Source organism: Brachycentrus maculatus, unplaced genomic scaffold (genome assembly GCF_059751285.1).
Source record: "Brachycentrus maculatus isolate JH-2025_06_01 unplaced genomic scaffold, ASM5975128v1 h1tg000197l, whole genome shotgun sequence".
In the NCBI taxonomy this organism is placed as follows: domain Eukaryota; kingdom Metazoa; phylum Arthropoda; class Insecta; order Trichoptera; family Brachycentridae; genus Brachycentrus; species Brachycentrus maculatus.
In genome coordinates, this window is record NW_028280948.1 from 651,058 (window position 1) to 675,251 (window position 24,194).

The window sequence follows — 24,194 nt, forward strand, 5'->3', positions numbered from 1 at the left end:
AACAATGTTATTTGTTTATTCTTTGTACACATCTGAAAAATAAAAGCCACGATAAATATTTGAAGAGAATAATCGATTATGTGTATTCACAACATTTTGAGTGGGTCCAAATTCAAAAATAAGGATTTCCTTCTTCTTGGCAGTTTGGATATTTACAGGGCTTATGACCCGCTAAATAAAAGTTTTCTCAATCCAACGTAGATGGCGCTTGTGAACCCATATGTGCAGCGTCATGAGAATAATGATATGTATATGTAGGATTTTTTTAAAGTAGCGTGGTTGTTAATCATGGTGAATGTTGCACGTGCTTAAAATGATCACTTAACCAGCCTATGACAAGTCATAAGCCCTGTAAGTACTCGAAATTCAATATTCTCATTCACTTATGTTGAGATGTCAAAAAACGAGATTAAGTTTGTGTTTGCAACAAACGGGTTTTAATTGATTTATTGATTTGGCGTTTAATTTGTAGAACTCCATTTTAATTTATGTATTAATTTTTAAATCAAACACAATTTTTTTAGTCTATTCAGTTGTATTTTATTAACAAAAACGTTTAAAACATTAATATTTTGACAATTGTTTCGCCTAGTTATGGCATTTTCAAACGCGTTTTCAAACGAAATACAACTTAGTAGACTCAAGAAATCTGTGTTTGATTTCAAAATTAATGCATAAAAAAACGGCTTTTCGTTCAGAAAAACTAATTTTCCACATTTTTACCATCCGATATTCGATTCTTGTGTATAATCAAGTTGATAAACGATAGAATACCTGAGTTTGAAGTTCTTTTCCGGGTATATGAAAATTAAGAAGACATTGTCTGAGATTAAACGCAATGGAGGCGGTTTGGCCGCCTAAATCGAGTTGACAGATTAAGCCGTAAACATAAATCTACGTCACAACCCGCATGAAACCGGTTTGATTCGGTTCTACCCCGTACGGCGGAATGTGAATGAGCCCCTAAGTGCCCGCTTGTATCAAACGAGTATTAGCAAAATTTTGTTTTCTTTCCATCGACTGACATTAGTGCAACCTTCGAAGGCACTAAATTGTACAAGCAAATTATGTAGGCAATTATAAAAGTTCCATAGTTGTACCCAAGGCTTTTTTTCCTTGTAACGCGGTGGAACGGCGTTCCGGTACCTTTTTTAAAGGATATATTTTTTTTAAATTTTCAAAATCTATTAGACGAAACAATGTTCGCACTTACGTAATCACAATTTATATTAATATAAACTTTATAAAATAAAACAACCTCGTTTTAATCACTTTTTATTGGAAGCCGTTTTTTAGTAATAAAAAGTGGTTAAAACAAAGTTGTTTTATTTTATAAAGTTTATAAAATGTGCCACAAAGTATCTGCGAAAAACATTCAAGAAATATATTAATATAATTCGTCAAAATGATAAAATATGGTATTCCAATGAATATTTAAATATATAAATAGAAATTTATTTTTAGTAAAAAGCTTGACATAAAGCCCTGGTTGTATTCATAAGTAACCAGAGAAGTTTGTTGAAATTAGAACGTTTATTTTTGTGTAAAATACCTGTCATATTATTATTTTTTATATCAGACACCTTGTGCGCTTTCGTAGTGTATGGTCAGCACGCTCGGTTACCGTAATGGAGGCCCCGGGTTCGATTCCCAGGAGAGGGAGGTCAAATAAATACAAGTGATTTTTTACTTTAATATTTATTCAATCTTACCATGGACTGGTACCTGAAGCGGAGGGCTGATTAACTTTCATTCGTGTGTTAATGATCAAGATAACACTGCGTTTATATGATGCAGCGCCCTATGCACCATCGGGTGTGGATGATGGTTTGAAGAAGAATATCAGACACTGGAGTATTCAACCTAAACGGAGTAAGTCAAATAAATACAAAATTTGAAAAGTTATATTTACGTTTCAATTTATAAGATCTTTTGTACGCTACTTACTCGGCGACATCTATGGTTGAAATTAGTTAGTTATTTCATATTGTTACAAAATATATAATTTCGAACTGAGAGGCAGAGAGATGGTGATCATACATGGTGGTTGGGTTGGGAAATTTGCGCTACGTGCATTTCCAATTTACACGGTTCAGAGTTCGGAAACACAAATAGCCGTAGAATGTCTGTTCGCTGATTTATTTGGTAGTTACGGTGACATGTAGTGCAAACACACGTGAGTCTCGTACGGGAATAGCAACATACATAACTTGTGTATGTTACGTATGAGTACAAGACGTCTGCGAGAGCGCAAAGTGCACTATAAAACGACACAAAGTGTGGCGGTTTGACTAGAATACTACTCAGCGTTAAGTCAAGATGCAATAAAACAAAAGGAGAGTGATAAATAAAAACAAAACACTAACTTTATTTGTCAATATGAAAAATGTCAATTATTTAAACACTTTTTATTGCACAGAAACATGGTCACATTTTTTAAAAATCTTAACATATATGAAGAACAATATGGAAGTTTGGGTTTTTAAAGGGCTTATGATCTGTCAAAGGCTGATTAAGTGATAACTTAACAAATAACATTCACCATTCTACCCATGATTTACAACCACACAACTTCTAAATATATGATCACCCTCATGACACAGTACATATGAGTTAAAAACACCCATCTATGTTGGATCAAAATAGCTTTTATTTAGCAGGGATCCTTTTATTTTAGATGTATGCTAGATCAGAACCTTAAATTATTTTTACATACTGAGAAACGCCTGATAATATGATTTTCTATGTTGCATATAGCAATGCAGCTACAAATAAAACATTTTGTGAATAAAATAACTGGTCAAATTGTAAGCTGCGTTAAAAATTGAAAATCATGTTTTAGGCTTTTCCCAGTAAGTATGTATGTACAATAATCCGGTTAGGATTTTGCATAGATCCAAATACAAGGGTCTTTGCTAAATAAAAGCATTTTCAATCCAACAACAGATGTCTCCACATTTACAGAGTCATGAGATAAATGATATATGTAGGAGTTCCAAAAAACAAATGAGTAGTTGTCAACCATGGGTAGAATGGTGAACTACCGGATAATATAAGGGATTATATACACAAGCCCTGTAAACACCAAGACTTTTATATTCTTCTTCACCTATATTGAGATGTAAAATGTAGAATGGTGAATGTTGCACGTTGTGCAAAGTGATCCCTTAACCAGCCTATGACAGGTCATAAGCCCCGCAAATACCCAGACTTCCCAGAATATGGAAATATTCTTCTTCATATATGTTGAGATTTCAAACGTAATATCGTTTGGCTAGCATAGAAAATCTACCCGGTAGAAAATGAACAGAAGTAAAATTAATTAAATGGCAGGGGATTATCCACCGCCTGGGTGCGGTAGGTACTTCTTTACGGTGGCGGTGCCCTGCTAATGTATGCAAATAGTAGCGGAGGCTTGCCTCATACCAATTATCACCTGAATGCACGACATAATTTATAGCCATTCATCTGATTAAAAAAACACTATGGACAAAATAGGTCAGGGATCATTGTGACCTATTTCGAAGGAAATGATTTGTCAACGAGCTAAAGAAATTAATTTTTAATTTAAGTTTAAGTTTTTATATATCGTAGTCGTAAAGGAGAAAGTGACCAACTAACAAACAGTAAAATGTTCAGGAGGGCCATTTAAGTCACTTTTGCTTGGCAACAAAATAAACATCAATGCAGATAGTCATTTTTAACAAGTCAATATATTATACTTCCAAGTTTAAAATCCTTAGGGATTTTTTTCAATGCAATATTAAGCTAGTAAGATATCAAATAGTCAATCATCACATTTTTGTTAAAAATGCACTTGGTCACTTTCTCCTGTATGACTACGATATGTTGATTGATATAACAGGTGTTTAAAAAACGTATAATGACATGAATAAGGATAGCGATGTACCATATGAATGAAAGAGTTTCATATTTAAAATTATAGATTTTTTTATTAACGTCTATTTTGGTCGTATATTTGTTTAACGGACGAATGATTGTGAATCCAGGGTTAAAATTAAATTTTAAATTAAAATTTCGCTTGGTAAATACCGATTAAATGCCATCAATTGTGACACGAGTTTCGATGCATTCCTCATCGTTTTCAAACACCGTAAAATTGGATACGTACAATACTACCACAAAGTGACTGCAAATCAATTAATGAAATGAAAGAACATAAAGTAAAATTTAATACGATATAAGCATACACATTTTTCAAGTTAATCTAATAATTTGATAGTGTGCTACGGCAACGTGTTATTATTTGAATTATTCTACTGCTTATAGAACGTAGACTAATCAGCAAATTATCACCTTGCCTCGGATCAATTTGGTCAAAACCAATAAGATACGTGTACTGAATAATTCCCGAGGACCTTTGATAATACGATAGAAAAATATATTCACACCATATTGGATGACTCCAAATTCTTGTTCACAAATCTGGGTTTTTCACATAGGAATTATTTTATTTATTGTTTCGGCATTAACTTTGTGGTAAGACATGTTACAATGATTAAAGAAAACACTTGTTTTTTACCACTTGAGTTTTATTATAGACTACATGTTTCAGAAGTTAAACTTCCATCATTCAGGTCTGTATAGTAACTGAAATATAAAATATAAAATTGTTCTATAAATAAGGAGAGGGGAAAGTTAGGGGGAGGGGGTAAGTCAAGGGGCGGAGTTTGAAAACAAAGGAAAAATGGAAAGCAAAGGTGAAGAATTTTGAAACAATATATTATTTAATAAATTATTATAAGAATTTAGTTTTTTTTGGATTTCTAAAATTTCAAGATAATTCATAATTTGGCCTTTATATGGAACAAGGTATAATAATTTTAATTTATGAGAGTGAAATGAGTGATAAGTATCTATTATGTGATTTGATTAGGAATTATTTTACATTACGACATGTCAAAGAGTACAAATAAGTCCATAGTGGGGAAAGAGTTTGCTTTTAACAAAGTTCATGCTTCAAAAAGATTGTTCGCATGAATACGTAGAGTCGAAGAGTCTTTCTGCGAATATTTGTGCTGGACCTGCACTTAAAAGGTCAAAGTGCCGCATGCGGCTCCGGAGCCACACTTTGCCGACCCATGGTTTAATCCAACAGAGAATCGTTTTGAACCTTGGTGCCGATATGATTGCCAAGCGATATACATTGGTACGGGTGACACGTGATTGATAGAGCACTAGAGATAAAACATGCTTAGTTTGTCACCAAATAATAACAACATTTTGATGCCAAGTATCGACGTAGTGGAATTGATCGAAATCAGTTACTCACTGTGTAAATGTAAGTAAATACATGGCAAGTAAATAGAAACAAAAACTATTTATTAATTGATTCGGATGCACTTTTGTTAATATTTTATGTTAATTTGATATGATATGATGATTTGTTAATGCATCGAAACACGTGTCAAAATAGATTTCAATAAATTTACCAATTAATTTAATTTTTAATACGTTTGGTTTAATTTTAAGTGGCATTTACCAAGTAAAATTTGGATAAACTTCGGAAAAATCATATAAAAGCCAGTGATTCGAAATACAAATACACAATTATACCAATTTACAGCGTTGATTTACGGTAATTACCGATTTACAATTACAATTTATCGATTTTCGATTTACAGCGTGGATTTATATAAATTTATAATTTATAGCGATTATTTGCAATCATATAAAAGTTACAGCGTTGATTTACGGTATTAATGTTTTTTAGGCTGGATCTGATTTGATCAGGTCATACCAGGATATCAAAAGCTGAACCCCCGACTGAGTTAGTTTTTAGTCAAATGATCGTGAACGTGGAAGAGGCGAATAATGTTTGCAAAGACAGAGTGGTGTGGCGTTCTTTACTCTCTGCCTACTCCTGCGAGGAAGCGGCGTGATGGTTAGTTAGTTAATTTATATACACACATATATATATATATATATATATATATATATATATATATATATATATATATATATATATATATATATATATATATACACACATATAAGTGGCATTGACAGAGTGGTGTGGCGTTCTTTTCTCTCTGCCTACCCCTGCGAGGAAGCGGCGTGATGGTTAGTTAGTTAATTTTTATATATATAATGTATTTGTATTATACATATATATATATATATATATATATATATATATATATATATATATATATATATATATATATATATATATAATTTTTTTTTAGCGATTTTCATGTGTTTTATATATATTAAAAGTTATCATATTGACGTATCAACGATTTGCGGAAAATAAAAGAAATCGATTCACGTTAAATACGCCGACTTTTATTTGAATATAAGGCAACGGGAAGTTTTTCGGTGATGTCTTACACGGGAATCTTCAGGGGGAGTAGGCGTGCCCTGGAGGAGTTAATAGAGATAAAAACATAGGCCTGGAAAACGGGGGGAACGAAAATGGGAGAGCCGACACGTCGAATGCCCCATTTATCCGGAGAGATAAAATGAGCGGGAACTGCCTGAGGTGAGAGAAAAGGAGGGATGAGTGAAAGATAGAAGAAATAGTTTGTGGCGTAATAAAGGCCTAACGAACGATCATTGTTAAAATTTGTCGTTATCAATAACAAACTTTTTGAATGAAAACCATTGTTATAATGCTTCGGATAAAAATCTTAGTTATTCGTACTGTCATTGTAATTGTTAATTTGGCAAGCACCCAAGACACATCATGTTGTTTTGTCAGTGTCTTATAAAAATTATATTCTTCGTAAAGAGTATACAGACAGTGATTGTCGGAGTTTTTTAATATGATTCGAGTTGAAATTGCTGAGGAATTAATAAGAAATAATTGTAAAAATATGTCCAACTCCGTGGTGTAATGGTTAGCGTGTTAAGCTACCGTACTGGAGGTCCTGGGTTCGATTCTCAGGAGGGGGTGAATTCTTAGTGATTTTTCACTCTAATATTTATTTAATATTACCCTAGATTGGTCCCTGAAGCGGAAGGCTGATTGATCACCTTTCCTTCATGTGTTAACGAACAAGATAATACTGCGTCAATACGATGCAGTGCCGTGCCCAATGCACCACCGGGTGCGGATATACCATATAAACATAATATAACTTTCGAATAACAAACAAGTCGAGAGAGATCATTATTTTTAATTCTTAAGAAATTCATTTTCATTGTTATAAATTCTAAATAGAAGTAAACAATATTAAATAATAATAATAAAACCCTTATCCGCACCCCAATGGTGCATAAGCCACTGTGTCATATAAACGCAGTGTTATCTCGATAGTTTGCACATGAAGGAAAGGTGATCAACCCTCCGCTTCAGGTCCATGGTAATATTGAATAAATATTACAGACAAAAAATCACTTATATTTATTTTAACCCCCTTGCGAATCGAACCCGGGACCTCCAGAACGGTAGCCGAGCGTGCTGACCATTACACTACGGAGGCGAATAGAATATTAATTAGACTTAAGCTAATGTTATATACTTGAGCTATTTAAGTTTATTTATACACATGAGTTAATAAAGCTTATTTATACATATGAGCTATTGCAGCTTATTTATATACATGAACTATTTAAGCTTATTTATACACGTGAGCTATTAAAAGTGCACAATCAAAACGGTTTCCAGTTTTGAAATGAGCATGGCAATTATTTAGAATTTGTTTTAAAAAAAAAGGCAATTTGTCAGGGTGAGTTATCATTATTCATACAAGACTATATATCATCGTACTCCAAGTGGTGGATGGAGGCTTAGCGATCCCAACAAGATTGGAATAAGTGAAATGAAAATTCTCTTATGTTTGAGTGGAAAATAAACGAGTAGACGCGAATAAGCCGCGTCACGAACTTAGCATTATCGTGCGAAATGAGTGCAAATAATGAACGTTGTCGGGTAAACACGATGACTACTGACTACTAACTGCTCACTCCGTGGCCGGATGTTTCCCGACTGTGGTTAAGATTAGAGCAATGTTACAGGAAGAGTGTATCTACTGCTCCTCATTTCAAACTCTAGCAAGGAGCTTAAACAAAATACCAATTGTATAACATATTTTAGATAATGGGAAATTTGTTGAGACCTATATTTAAAAAAAAAAATGTAAATGCATCTATAATGCCCTCTCCGTATTGTATGTAGTGTTAAAGGCCCAGTAATTAATAGCCGGCAACAAAATTTTCTTTAAATGCAGGTAACATTCAACGTAATCGATTTTCTTCATAAAACACCGTTTTCGAATTACAAAATTAGTTTTTCTTTGGAATAAATTTATGGTTTTGAAAATGAAGGAGTTATTGAAAGGTAAAGAGTTAAAAAAATATAAAAACATTTATTCTATATTTATGTATTCTAGAAAACAAAAAAATATCCAATATACATTATTTTAAAAAATCGGGCGTTAACAGATATCGCTCACTCCTTTCAAGAACGTCATAAATCAAAAATCGTCAATTTTCAGCCGTGCATATTTTTAGAATGCCCAGAAAATGTACTATACCCCAGCAAAAGAGGCATATTTTTAACTCAATATTTATCCGCTACAGGTCTGAAAGTGTTGTTTTTGCATTTTGTAGAAAAAGTATTGTTTAATTAAAAAAAAATATTCAAATGGAGAAAAAAACCTTCAGGTTTTACTTAAAAAGATCTATTGCACAGTTTAAAGTTCAGTAAGTGGCTTGATATTTATTTTTAATACATTGTATTATATTTTTAAACATTGAAAACGTTCTCCAGAAAAATCAAGTTTTTTGATTAATGACGTTCTTGAAAGGAGTGAGCGACATGTGACCCTCCGGTGGTCTTGGGTGTAATGAATTCTGTGTTTCCGAATATCCCTTTGAGGACTAGCAAAAATGTTTTACTAGTATTCTATGCAGCAATGATCTTACACCACATAGCGTGTATTTCTCATAGCAGATTACATGTGAATGTTACTTAAAATATAAAAATAAAACATTTGCATAAGACCACATTCGAGTTAATTTTTTTTCATCAATATATACTCGTATTCCAAATAAAACAAATTCCAATACAAATTCTAAAATAACACTGAGCCTTAATGTGTTGAGCAATAATGTCTTCAGCATTAACATGGGGTAGTTCTTTCGAAGAGATCCCGGGTTCGATTCCCAGGGGAGTCTAAATTAAAAGGAGTATTTTTTCACTGAAGTATTCATTTACTGTTAGTACCTGAAGACCGTAAGACTGATCACCCTGCTTTCATATAATTATCAATCAACTTAACATGCCCTTTTTTTGTCCTCATTCGCACCCTATGGTGCTATGTACCAATGAGGGCGAAAAAGAAGAAGTATTTTTTAAATGGGTCAGCATAAAACATGTGGGATATTTCACTGCATATTTGAATTATTAATGTAATTTATTCAGTTAAAAGCTGATTACCTTGTTGTGGACTGTAGCCAATAAAATTGACGATATTTATGTCGCTTCTACGTCACTGACGCGCATGAATGAGCGTCAGAAAAGCGACGCTTAGCCAGTATTTTTTTTATTTGAATTGAAATTTTATTTAAAAATTAATTTAATACTGATAAAACATTAATTAATAATTTGTTTTTCCCAAATTCCCCATCATTATTGTCTATGTTCCATTAAACTGAGTATTGGGATGAGATTTTAATGATCGCTAACCATTTAAAAGTCTACTCATTTTTAATTTACGTTTTACTTAGTAAATACCGTTATTTCTTATAATCTATTTTGAAACGTGTTTCAAAGCATTCCGCATTATTTTCAAACACCGTATTCAAACACTATTTCCAATAGATTTAAAGAAATTGTGGTACTTACTAAGTAAAACCTAAATAAAATGGATAGATTTTTTTAAAAGAAAAAAGAGAAATATTTATGTTTTCATTATCTACAAAAATACTTCAATTTCAATCTATTTCTGTGAGCCTAAGCGTCTCATTATTAGAAATAGGTATCAAATTGTGGTAGAGTGGGTTCGAACCGAGAAACTCTGACTCGAGTGTCCGCGACACTAACCACGGGACCACAACCCGACACAAACATTTTTTTTACCACAAAGTGACTGCCGAATCAATTAATTGAAGTTAACTCGTTAAACTCGTTTAGGTCCTTCTAATAGTACTTCAAAAAGCCTATAGGTGTGCGCATATATTATACTATATAAAGACGGGCAATTATTATATTAACTCATAGTCCGTAATGTCCGCGGACGTCCGGGCACCAAATAACGTCCCGCAAATGTGAAGGTCCTTACCAAAACGTTACATTTCCATTATAAAAATGATTTTAAGTAATCAGGAATTCTAGCGTGTAAAATTGTTACGTTTTGGTGCGATCAAATGATTTCATATTGACAACATTTTGAGTGTGTCCAAATACTTGTTCAAAAAATCTGGATTATCTCCAATTACAGGAGTTATTTTCATATTACTTTTTTAATTCCATATTTTTCTTCATCTTTGATGAGATGTCAAAAAGTAATATGATTTCATATTGGTTTAACACAGGATTATAACGTTTGTTGTCGCAACTTTCATTAAGATTTCGATAAAATACAGTAAACGGATTTGCATTTAAATGATTTTTTGTGCAATATTGGAAATGTAACTTTTTGGTGAGGACCTCCGCAAATGTGCTCCCGACGTTCGGGATCTAGTAGTAGCCAGAGCGGGCGCCATCTGCAACCCTCCCGCCGAGTCCCAAATGCCACGGGGTCACGTGGGGTAGGGAGGCTGCAAGGAGCGAGGCCGGGTGCTCGGGAACCGATGTAACTACAGATAGCCAGAGTGACTGGAGCCGAGCTCGCTTCACTCGAAATAAGGCCACGATAATGCAACAATGCCGAAAGGAACTAGGTAAAACTAGGTAAAACGTAGAATATTTCTTCATTAATCGACTACGTTTGCGTCAAATTATTTGTTTATTTATATTTCAAATTTTATATATCATAATAATATTTCAACTAATGAATACGGTTTATAGATAATGAAGTTCCTTTGCCATCAGATTTAAATAAATATTAGTTTCAGATCACACGACCTAGATACGGCTCATCCATTAAAAGTCTTCAGATATTTCCAAGAGCGATGCTGAATGATATGTACGTTATAAGAAATACGATATTAGTCCATTAGGGAAATAACAGCATAGAAAAGACAATAAATACCACGGATAAGAAATTTCGAAGGGAATATTTATTCGGATATTATATAAAATCTCTGGTTTCTAAAGGAGAAGAAAAACAAAAAAATTAGTCAAACAATGAAAAAATTGAGGTTACTATAGTTTGTTACGACTTTGAAGGGATCTTAAGTTATTTTAACACTCGTGCTTTTGGCTCTTGGATACGTTAATGGAAAGAAAATATTTTTCTCGATAAATTATTTCTTTGGTGAGAACGAAAAATGCAGGCAATGAAAATAAATATTGTATAAAATGCAATATATAAAATATTTGATCTCATTGAATTCTATAATAAATTAAAACACTTGTAAAAAGACCACTTTTGAGTTTATAAATATAAACACCACTAGCTTTTTTAATTTAATTTTATATTTTTGGAAGGAAGAACAACAGTTACAATATATGATAAATCAGAATACAAAAAATAAAATCATGAGTACCAATTACAGTTCTTCACAACTATGCATAAGAAAGTAAAGAGTTCTAGATGTTCTTATCAACAGGTGAAAATACAAACTATAAAGTTTGTATTTTGACCAGTTAATAAGAACGTCTGTAGTATTTCACAAGCTAATGGCAAATAAAAAAAATATATACTTAAACGTTAGTGACATTAAAATAATATTTTACTCAGCAAATATTTTCACATAATCTCTTCTATCATATATCATAATGATTTCTTATCGCCGACTCGTGATGACTTCTCACATTTGACGTTTAGTAGGCATACTATTATATATCGAAATTAAAACCCTAGTTCAAATTATCAGTTAAACTATATATTATTGGGTTGTCCCATATTGGTGGTACGTTTCATCTTATTTTCTTTATTGGGGAACCAAACAATAAACTCGAATATCTACTACCAGCAATTAGAAAAATTGAATTTATTATTCAGAAATGTCCAAAGCTCAATAATCTTCAAAAAGCAGTGTTTTGTCAGACTACCTAGACTTTTTTGCGCTCTTCAGAACTCTTTGAGTGATACAACGTTGAATTCAGATGAATTTTGCCTATAAAACAGGTGCTTCTTAGGACGAAGAATTATGAAAGCTCTCTGGAAAATTGCAAGAAGAATATCGAATAAAACGGGTAAGAAATCATTATTATCCGTTCTAAATAAATAAATGACCTCGAAAAACGTGGCATAAATGCGTCACGACTTTTCGGACAACCCAATTAATTGACGCTAAAAATATATGTATAATACCACAGCCCATTTCAAGCACGGTCAGTCGAATGTGTTTAAATTAATTGAATGAAAAAGTTTTAAAAACAAGTTTCTGTTTGAAAAGTTTTTTATTCATTTGCAATATAGTGAGCCGCACTCCGACGTCATGATGGCGTTAGTTTTGATGAAGCGCCCACTATACGGCAAAAAGTTTGAAAAAGAACGATAAAAATCCTACCGCTAATGACAAACTATCTACATTTTTCAATAAGTTTTTCTGAAACAGAAGATAATAAAAAATAGCGAATCACAATCGACTCGATACATTAACGTAGATAGGGTAAAAACAGCGACGAAAAAATATTTTATGATATATTATTATTTTACGATTAAATATATTAAAAATAAATATATATTCATGTTTTTTTTTAAATTTATTGGCAAAGCACCCAATTTTGGGTGATACCTGGATATATATTTATGTTGAGGGGAGTAAACGTCGAATCTCAAAGTGCCTTTGGAGATCGATGTATAAATGTATACTTCACAGACACGCGTTATTCGAAACAACATCCATACATTTATCTCATTACTGAAATATAAATTTAAAATTATGTAAAATTCATGAATCATTACGCGAGTATACGTCGTTCTTGGGGTTTTCAATATTCATATCTAACTAGCGTTACATTATAAATTTTTTAATGTAACGTATTGAATAATCATTTTTCCATGTGGTATTTTTTTTCTTCTTCATGTGTAAAACGATCCGATTCATGTGTAAAACGATCGATTTTTTTCTTCCTTCATGTGTAAAACGATCATGATAACACTGCGTTTATAAGACACAGTGCCCTATGCACCATTGGGGTGCGGATAGGGGGTTTATATATATTTTATATATATATATATATTTTTTTTTGGTATATAGAAATGAAAATGTTCATTTCTTTAAAAAACCTTATTCTCTGATAGCATTGAAATTTTGGCATTCGAATACGCGCGTGTTTTTTTCTTTCTTTACTATTTAACCAGGCTGAGCCACAGCAACGCGAGACTGAGTATCGCTAGTTACTCATGAAGGGAAAAATAGAATTTTTAAATTTCTGCCATTTTTGACAGAAAATGTGCCACGCGTATAATTTATCAAGACCGGAAAAAACAGGGATGATTTCAAAGGTAAAAAAAAGGAATCTAAACAATATAACTTTGATACTATATTTTTTAGTATATACCTACTCAAAAATTAAAGCCCTATAATTTTATTTCCCGACCGAAGAATACGCTCAAGCGTTAGGGGTAGATTTCAATTATGAAATTAAGACAATAAATATGACCGATTGATACTATTTACATGCAAAATCGGTGCAGAATTGGTGAATGTTACAAATGTGTAAAGTGATCACTTAAACCAGCTATGACGGTCGTCAGCCCCGTAAATGCCCAGACTTCCATATTCTTCTTCATCTTTGATGAGATGTAAAAAAATTAAATTATATGAAATATATGTTCATTTTTTTTATTATATTCGGGTTTGCGCGGAAAATCCCGCTTCCATCAGAACAATGAACTCGGGCTGAAGTGTGGATTTATTGGTCGGGAGCTACAAGACTGAGGCGCCCGATTTGCATGAGCGTTTGATTGATAATTCCATAATGAAAGAGAAGTACTGATAAATTGTCGACGTAAAAGCGAGACGGAAGGGGCGGTATGATTAATAAAACAACAGCAAAGTCATACATCTCTCTCTGAATGGGAAATGCGAAGTGACAGACAGAAAATCTCAGAATTCAAATTGTGTTTCGCGTTCATCATAAAATGTTTTATTTATTGGAAAAAACAACACTTTCTCAACATCGTTGTTAAATAATAATGTTATAATTTTATTGTATTCAGATTTTTTCCATTAAAATTTCTTTGAGTACTTTTTTATGGCAACATACACAAAATATAGGATTGTTTTTATTATTATTGATAGAGTAATCCGCGAAGCCTCGATTTAAGGAGTTTGCTTGCATTTGGGAGAGAAAAGATGGAGACAATAATCTATAGAAATAAAAATGTAAATGTTTGCTCTAAATCTTTAAATCTCTTAAGTTATTCACTAATTCCTTCGAAATTTTGACACAACGCTGCATCATAATACAAGCGTGTTTTTATATATATATTTTTAAACCTGTAACAGGTGAATCCACTTTTAAAAATAGGCTTCATTGACCGCGATGGCAGCACCATCTCTTATGATCAAGGGTAAGACACGCTATATTAAACATTGCTCAAGCGGACAGCGTGCTTCTTGACAGCTGCACAAATATTGTACATATTAGAAATGTGTGCTTTTTCTTTTCTTTCTTTTCCTTTTAACCAGGCTCAGTCTGAGGTACAGCTAGGACATATATTATGAATAATTAATTTTCAATGAAAAAGTGTTGTTTATGAAAGGGTTACTAGTGTGAAGAATTTGAAGCAGAGTTTATTTAAATTAATTTTTGTATACGGCAGGAATCAAAGGGTCGAGTTTAAAAATATCATTTTAACACAATAAAAATATCGTTATATAACCTAACATCAGTATGATGGCGATAATTAAAATAAACTGCATAACTATCTATCATTAAAACAAAAATCCAAATTAATAATCAATCGCCCGATGTACGGCTACAAACAATTTCAATAAAAATGAATTAAGTACTGCGGTCGGAGATAGTGTCTAATCGTTATATTAATTAATATCTTTTCGGTGTCTCATCAGATTTGTAAAGACTTTTCGTGATTTTCGTTTATACTCGTTTTCCTATAATACGTATCCTATAATGTACGTGACTTGACTTTACGCTTCTTCTTCATTTGGAAACCCCCATACTTCCGAGGCGATGAAATTCTCATTTAGTTGGAATTGAAATACAGTAAAACGACGATATAACGGACATCTATTTAACAAACTTCGGATATAACGAACAAAAATCCAGCAAATGTAAAAAAAATAATAATTTAAAAACGTCCTGTTAATAGTGCTTAAATTCAAGTGTCACCGCATGTGAACAATTTTTAGCGGCCATGAAGTTATCAGTGGTAAGATCATATCTACACTAACTAATAACATTTATTGACTATTCGACAGGTAACGAAGTTTAACTATGTTATATTGTGCACATTTTCATAATTTTTATAAAAAAAAACTTTGAAAGCGCAAACAAAACTTGATTATAATTAAAATGTAACATTATTTTAAAAACAATTATAGTGATTTTAAAACAAAGCTACTTTAAATTAAAAAATGGAAAATCGCAATGTTAGTGCTTCAAAAATAAATTATAAAAGCTTGATTAATTTTTCAAAGATATCAAACAGCAATGTCACTTCGCGACGAGTGTTCGAAGACAATAAATAAAATTTTGTTTGTGTTTTATACTGTTTACTTATATCTAAATACAGTGTTCACATTTTCAATTATTTTTTTGATTTACTATTTTTGTGGATTTATTATTAAACGGATTTTCGCCTTAAACGGACACGCCTTCCCCCAATTAGTCCGTTATATCGAGGTTTTACTCTATTATGAAAGAACGGGAGAAAAAAAAAACATATTTCGGGCTACTGGCTAGAAAAGCAACATCAATGAATTTGTAATAAGCGTTAGTTGATAAATAATAGGTCACTGTACTGTAGAGATGGGGCGTTCACATCGGTTAAGTCGTCTGCAAACATCAGAATAAAAAATATGGCAATCGATACGCAACTCAAGTAAAACTTACCCTCAAGCCGCTCTCTGCAGAGGTAGGCAGAGAGAATATTAAGCCACACAAGTCTGCCTTTTTAAACATTCTTCGCCTCTTCCACATTCATGCCTCTCTTCATACAAACCCGCCGATTATTCTGACTCTTGACCCGACACTTTCGAGTATTTCAAATACTGCAAATAATGTAACTCAAGTATTTAAAAAGTACTTGAAAGTGGTCAGGTCAGGAGTCGAAGTAATCGGCGGGTGTGTATGAGGAGATGCATGAATGTGGAAGAGGCGAATAATGTTTTCAAGGACAGAGTGGTGTAGCGTTCTATTCTCTCTGTCTACCTATGCGGGGAAGTGGCGTGACGGTTGGTCAGTTTGTTAAGTATTGAGATATAAATAGTTTAATTTTTAATAACCTCCTTATTAAATTCTTTTAAGAAAATACATATTTTTTTTTGCTAACGCTTATTTCGGTAGTGTAATGGCAAAGGGGTATACTTATCTGTCAAATTTTTCATTTTCTAAGTTTGTTCCACAAAATGTCAAAAATAGTGTATTCCATAATCTGGCAAAAGGATAAAGCTGTAGTTGCACTACTTATTAAGTTTTATTAAGATATGTACATATAAAAATACATAAAACAAATGAGTTATTTAATTTCACAAGTTTGTTTTTGCTGTCCTGTAAAATTTGGTCTGAGACAGATATACCCCTTTACACTACCGATTTAATTTAAAAAGGATTGTTTATTTGAACATGTAATATATTTTGTATAAATTGGCTGCGGCCGTAAGTAAAAATAAAATAAAAAAAAACACGAAAAAATGTTTCAATTCGCTGGATTTCTTTGAAATATCAGAATGATAATAGAATCAGATAATTGCGCGATTAAAAATAGACGTTAGATATTTACGTTAGATATTCACTATGTATATTCTGATTGTATTTGACACACGATATAATTATTTAGACCACTATCTGGTAAACAACGACCGTTTACAAACGTGTAATTCAACTGGTGATAAGGTATCTATTAAAACAAATAAGGAATGAATTCATTTAGTACTTAACACTAGGTTAATCACCCAATTCGAGTCCAAAGTGATTAATAAGTTATAATTTTTATTTAGTAACCGCCTCCGTGGTGTAATGGTTACCGTGTTTAGCTACAGTGCTAGAGGTCCCGGGTTCGATTCCCAGGGGGGTGAAAATAAACATTAGTGATTTTACACCCTAATATTTATTCAATATTACCCAGGACTAGTACCTGAAGCGCAGGAGTGATCACCTTGCCTTCATGTAAGTAACGATCAAGATAACACTGCATCAATATGATGCAGTACCCTATGCACCATTGGGTGCAAATAATGGTTAAAAGAAGAATAATTATTTTTCATTATTCTTCATTTTTAATTCTGTCATACTACGATTTCCATTCATTCGTCTGAGGGAACGCATTTCAACGTTAATAATTAATGAATCAAGCCATTTTCGTAAAATCCTAGGGCGCATATCAGCTCCATCAAGTGTATTCCAGATTACATAAAATATTATGTAATCTGGAATACACGTACGTTAATAGTTTTAATTAATTTTATTGCATACATTACTGGATTTCGGTTACCCGATTTGCCGGTAATATGGCTAAATTCCATTAAAGAACTACCGTTTAGTACATTTCTAATAACCAATGCTTTTAGGGATGTATTTTTTAGCTATATCAATGTGAATCATATTGCGAAACAGCAATATTAAGGGCGCACACCCAGACAAAGCAACGATATTAAGGGTAATCCCAGACAGACCATGGCAAAAATCACGAGTCAAGCTGAACTTGATTATTAGAATAAATAAGTTATATTTTGATGAATAAGAGGTACATACTTTTGCAATTCCAATGCCAACCAATAAAAAAATCATTATCGTATCAGTTTCATTTTCTCGGTGAACCTATGTTTGGTTTGAGTTTTGTAACATTACTGATGAAATTTCTATACATACTAATATTTTTTTTTTATAATTAAGCACTATATGTACTTATGCTTCATGGAGTGAAGTATGCGAAAGGGTCTTAAAATAAAGTTTTTGACATGGTCAAATTAATCGGTAAATTTAGGTTAATCGGTAGCAACATCACATTGTACCTATTAACCGTTAATGCCATTTTAATTACTCTTTTTTTACAATGTAAGTTCACTTTAGTGTCGACAATCGGTGTTTAAAAAAAAGTTAAAAAATTTAAATCTGCTATGTGGAAATCAATATAATTAAGTAAAATTAAATTAAAATAATCAGCAAAAGTAGGCAGCATTTATATTTTTATTTTGAAATATAAAATACTGCATAGTAATATGTCTCGAGATTATTTATATATGGAAATATCATAAAAATATATATTTATGTCTGAAAACATGATAACCATAAAAATTTTTGAAACTAAAATAAATAAAGCTGGCAAATGAAACTAAAAAGAATGATTAAAAAAAACTCCAAAATAAACTTTTTATACGAATAAAATTACATGAAAATGAAACTAAAAACAATGATAAAAAACTCCAAAATAAACTTTTTATACGAATAAAATTACAACAAAGGAAAAGTTGTAAATTCACGTTGCAATTCGAATTGATTTTCAAAACTCTCATTTTAGAACTAAATCGAGTCCCAAAGTTGAAATTTCACGTTAATTTAATTTAATTAATTTAATTGGATAAAAGCCATTTGCGTTTTGTACTATTTTTAATGTCGAAATTTATTTGTAAAACAAAGAACACTTCTTTACTGAAAATAAACGGAGAGAAAGGATTAGATGAATCGGTTAGTCATAACTGTTCAGTTGGCGTTTTAATATCTTTCAGCTTTGTTTCAGAGAATAAGCAAGATTTCTTGTACGTGCTTATTAAATCTAGATTCAAGGAGCAAGGATAGAGAAAAGCAATTATTACATTACATGTTTATCAGATTTTCATTAGGATGCAGACCGGGAATGCTCTAGAATTATACGAGGATTGCGGCCAGATTCCTAAGGCAATTTAATTAATGTTTTACTTAGTAAATACCACTATTTCTTAAAATCTAATGTGACGCGTCTTTCGATGCATTCCGCATCATTTTCAAACACCATTTTCATTTTCAAATACGGTGTTTGAAAATGATGCAGAATGCATCTAAACACGTGTCACTGTAGATTTGAAGAAATAGTGGTATTTACTAAGTAAAACATTAATTAAAAATGGATAGATTTAACAACAAAGTGACTGCCGAATAAATAAATGAAACAATTTAATTAAGTTAATCCTGGATTCCATTATTTTATTTTAGAGGAATCGAGTTAAAGTTAATTTTAAAGTACCTGCAGTACATACAACAACAGTTCATAAATGATGAGAATATTTCAAATAAAACATACTTGTTGAATATTTAAGATTTTCGATGGATTAAAATCATAATAATTTTAAATTATAGTTGACGCTAATTAGAGAGTGGACGTATTTGATTTTAATTACAAATAACTTAAAAATTAGTTAAAAAAAATAGTTGTTTCTGAAATTAAATGTGATAGTTCGTTAATTTTTAATCAATATTGAAATAAAAAGGTATTAAAATATTGTGTTTACATATGTAATAAATGATTCAAGAAAATATGAATGTTATTTTCTTATAAACATATTTCTTGATGAAACTTTATATAAAATATATTAAGATATAATTTATTAAAGAAAAAAAAATAGGTAATATAGTTAAAACACTATTCTTAAAAAAAAATACTGTCTTATTTTTCAATACAGTGTATCAAGTATTATGATACATTGTATTGAAATATAAACATCAAGCAAATACCTTAGATATTCCAAAATAAATTATGAAAAAAAAAAGAAAAGAAAATTTTATGATTTTTCTTAACAACTGAATATTGATAAACATACATCATTTTTAGGTGTTGATAAAAAGAAAGAAATATTATGAGGATTAAAAAAAGTCATAATTAAGAACATCATTTTGTAACCATAATAATTTCATTTCGGCACACAGCGAAATTCTTAGTCATTTAGCATATTATATGATACATTTGACATTCAGTAGCCTAACAAATACAAAATATATGTATGTGTAACATATACGTATATGATCTGAATCGATTTCCTTTCAATAATATTATTATTAATAATGTACTCGCTGCAAACAACTAAATAAACAATATGTCTGGCGTGCAAAATATTTGTTTACAATATACACGAGGATTCTGTTTGTTCATTATATTAATTTGCATAGTATGTTTATAGGAGCATTGTACGTTTGTATTAAAATTACATCTATATGTTCATAACAGCCTCGTAGGAATTCTCATCCAGCAAGCAAATGATAAATTGTTTGTGTTCAACAACAGATTTGATGTTTAAATGAGCAACGATAAATATGTCTGTCAATATGATTGGAGACAATCATTAATAGAATATTTATCAGTGCATTTAATATTATCACTAGATGATAAACAGAAAGAATACAGTAGGACCTTGAATATTTAGATATTGATTTATATATTTAATATTGTCGGTAGAACAGAACATGGATGGCCGAAAAAGACTTGGCACCATCAGGTCAACCAGGACCCAAAATCTGGCGATGTCATAACTCAACCGAGTGCATGTATGACTAGATGTATGGATGTGAAGGAAGCGAGGAATGTATGTCAAGACAGAAGAGTGTGGCTTTCCATCCTCTCTGCCTACCCCTGCGAAGAAACGGCGTGATGGTAGTAGTAGTAATATTGTCGTTCATGTAAAATCTACATCTGTCCACCTTCGCAGTTGAATGGTTACAGCGTTTGGTAAGCGTGCGAAAGGTACCGGGCTCAATTGATTTAATATCACCCTGGACTAGATCCTGAAGTGTAGGAATAATTACTTTGCATTCAATTCATTGCAATTAATGATCAAAATAACAAAGCACATATGTCTTATGCACCGTCCTATGTCCTATTTAGTGTGGATAAGGGTAAGAAGAAGAAAAATAAGAAATACTATAGAAAAGTTAAAAAGGTGTTTTAATTTAATTTACTTTCCTTTGCTGTCTGCATTATTATGCAGACAGATTCTCATTACAACAGTACTTAGAGCCCATAAAAAGATGTATAAAATTGGGAATCTATATGTTAATCTCTTTAAGACCTATATGTTAATCTATTTAACATAACCCTGACACATATCTTGGTAGAAAGAGTGTTAACCGAATCGCTCTTTAGATGTTGCCCCTTAACAATTTGACAGCCGACGTCAAACCGCTGTGAAATATAGGAGGCACGATTCAGTTAGTATCGAACATGCAAAAAACATTAAGAATAAATAGGTTATTGTAGTAGGAAATTCGAAGAGGACATACACTTGAGAAACTCTACCTTCTTGGGTGACAAATATCGTTCTTCATTCAAAATAAAAGTTACTTACATATTTTGCAAGTATAGATCAGTTTCAAATTTTATTTTTGCTACAGCGAAAACAGTTTAAACATTCCGTAACTAGTTTGTGATTATAGCCATTGCTCCTGTGTACAAAAATCGATGCACATTTGGTTTTTGTATCGTTGGCCATCATGCATAGGAATATAAACGTCATACTATAGTGTTTACAGCAGCGAGCATTCGTTATTTTGAATAACATAATTATTATATTTCTCTGTTTTTTCAATAATAAATATAAGGAATATGGTAAACCACTATTAATTTTTTTATCCTTTTCCATGGTGCAAGGAAATATTTAGTAAAAAATCAATGTAATATGTTTCTCAGGTGAGCCAAATGAAGCGTGGGACTGATAATCTTGCCTTTATGCAATGAAAAATGGTATGTGTAAAGGGGAAAATATTTTGTTCAATACTAATTTAGATCATTGTAATAGATCAGTTTTTTAATATTTTATATAAAACCATAGGTCTGTGTAATTTACGTAAATTTGGATTTGACATTTTTGCCATAAGATATAAAGTGAGTCATGTGAAAAATATTTGGTACAAATAATGAAGGTTATTTTCAATGATTAATACTGTGCTAATTAAATACGATCGGAATAATGAATATTTTATTAATTTACATGTCATTATTAAAATACATGGCCAAATAATTTAATGAATAAAAAAATAATTATAATGGTTTTTTGCAGAACGAACAATTCAACGAGCGTGGAATCGAAACGTCAAGTAAGAGTGTGAAGTATATTTACTTTATAAATTCACATAGGGCAGAAACAGTTACATATATGTAGCATTATTTAGTGGTAAATACCATGATGACAAGGTGATCAATCAGTCAGGGGTCATATAGTATTAAGTATTTAAGAGAAAGGGAAAACGTTAATTTCCCTCCTTAAGAGATAATTAAACTTAGGACATTGAGTACAAATTATTGATTTACATCTACAAAACTGAGTTTAAGATGCTTATGTAAGTTTATTAATAAGATATTGGCGCTCAATAAGAATTAAAGTAAACCCTATTTGGCATTCAAATTTATGATTAGATCTTGTTCGTTGACACAAATTTGGAACAAAAATCAATAGATAGGTAGATATATGTATGTAACTTAATATATTGCCTTATATCAAGGTAAACATATCTTTGGAATGTAGATAAAGCCTTCAAATCCGTAGCATAATTTATTAAATGTATTATTTATACAGAAAACGATGAATGGATATTAATAGATTCAAAGAGTTTTGCAATGATATTCAAGTAAATGATATATTTGTTATATTTTTAAGTCTTTGGTAAGACTAGGATTTGTAATTAATCACGTAAACATTCCATAGTATCATTCGTATTGTGACTGATAAATTTGGATAATGAAGAATTTCTAACCTCAAAGGTTTACACTTAAAAAAAGTAAACTGTTCAATTATTTAACTATAAATGGTAGTTTATTACAGATTGTCATAATGAGAGAAAATTGAACTAAGTTTTTAAAATATTTGACAGGTGATAATGGATAAATAAAATAATGGGTGTCAGTCTTCTGTCATTAACACAGATATAATTGTTGTACTCAATTATAAATAGAATAATGAAAACCCTCAAACGGAAAGATTTTAATGGTGGAGATCGATTAAATTTACAGTCACTTCTTATTTTTACTATGGATTTGATGACTCAGTAAAGTGTTTTGTGAAATCTTAGCAGTCTTCCAACCCCGAGGCCTTGAAATAAGAAAAATCGTTACGTACTAAAATCGAAAGCTTAGACCGCTGGCGATTCAGTCAGCCGAATATCGAATAAATATGTAAATGATAATAATTTGACAAGTTTCCGAATGTGTGAGGTCGGAAATAGTCGATGGCAGAAAGTGACACATGCTATGACAGGTGACTGACATTTGACGGGCTGCAGTTTGGGACCGAATTGCTGGATTGTCCGGGACGGGGGTGAGAAGTGGTCCACACAATTAAAGAGAGGAATAAGTGAAATTTCTTACCTGCCGCATCCGAGGGAATAATATGAGCTAAAAATAGCAGAGCAAAGGCAACACAAGACACTAAATATTCCATTTTTAAAAGTTTATATTTCATTGACGCGAACTAGGAAAAAATATACGTAAAGCTAAAATACAAACTAACTATGTCAATGTTCGCGGAGAACAGACGCGGATCGCGCACTACAACCTTTTTCCATGTATTTAGCCCGAAAAGCACAATGCAAGATGGCGACTATCAACTGAACAAAGTCACGAGCTGCGAGTTTACGTAATGTTCAGTGACGTAATTCACGCATGCGTCGTGACATTTGGTGCCTCGCGTTACAATTTCTCGTCGCCTCGGAGATCCAACGTCAAATAAAAACGGAAGATAACGTTTTAAAGAAAACTTCTCTCCAGCTTCGCAATCCGCGCACCTTCATTAGGCTTTAAGTAGTCGACATGGAAAAGCTTTGAAATAAAAGAAGGAATTGATATTCGCCTAGCGACTTCGGTCACATTCGTACCAGTCCGCAAACCCTCGGAAACAATCGGAAAACCCTTGTATTTTCCTTCGAGTGGGGATGAAACCGTGGAAAATGTAGGTATTTTTATGTTTCCAGCGTTGGTTCGAGTCTATGTATAATCATTGAAGTTTTCCGCGAGTTGTCCCGT

General features: G+C 31.9%; 1 protein-coding gene across 2 annotated transcripts in view; it reads right to left on the reverse strand.

The window, feature by feature from the left end:
* Window positions 1–23,708, reverse strand: part of Bsg (immunoglobulin domain-containing protein Bsg) — an 86,913-nt gene extending 63,205 nt beyond the window's left edge. For both annotated transcript variants that reach the window (XM_088263242.1, XM_088263241.1), the window contains exon 1: window positions 23,541–23,708. In XM_088263242.1, the coding sequence (XP_088119368.1) occupies window positions 23,541–23,634 (94 nt within the window). In that variant the 5' untranslated portion in view covers window positions 23,635–23,708. The remainder of the gene's footprint in view (window positions 1–23,540) is intronic.
* Between the last annotated feature and the right edge of the window lie 486 nt (window positions 23,709–24,194).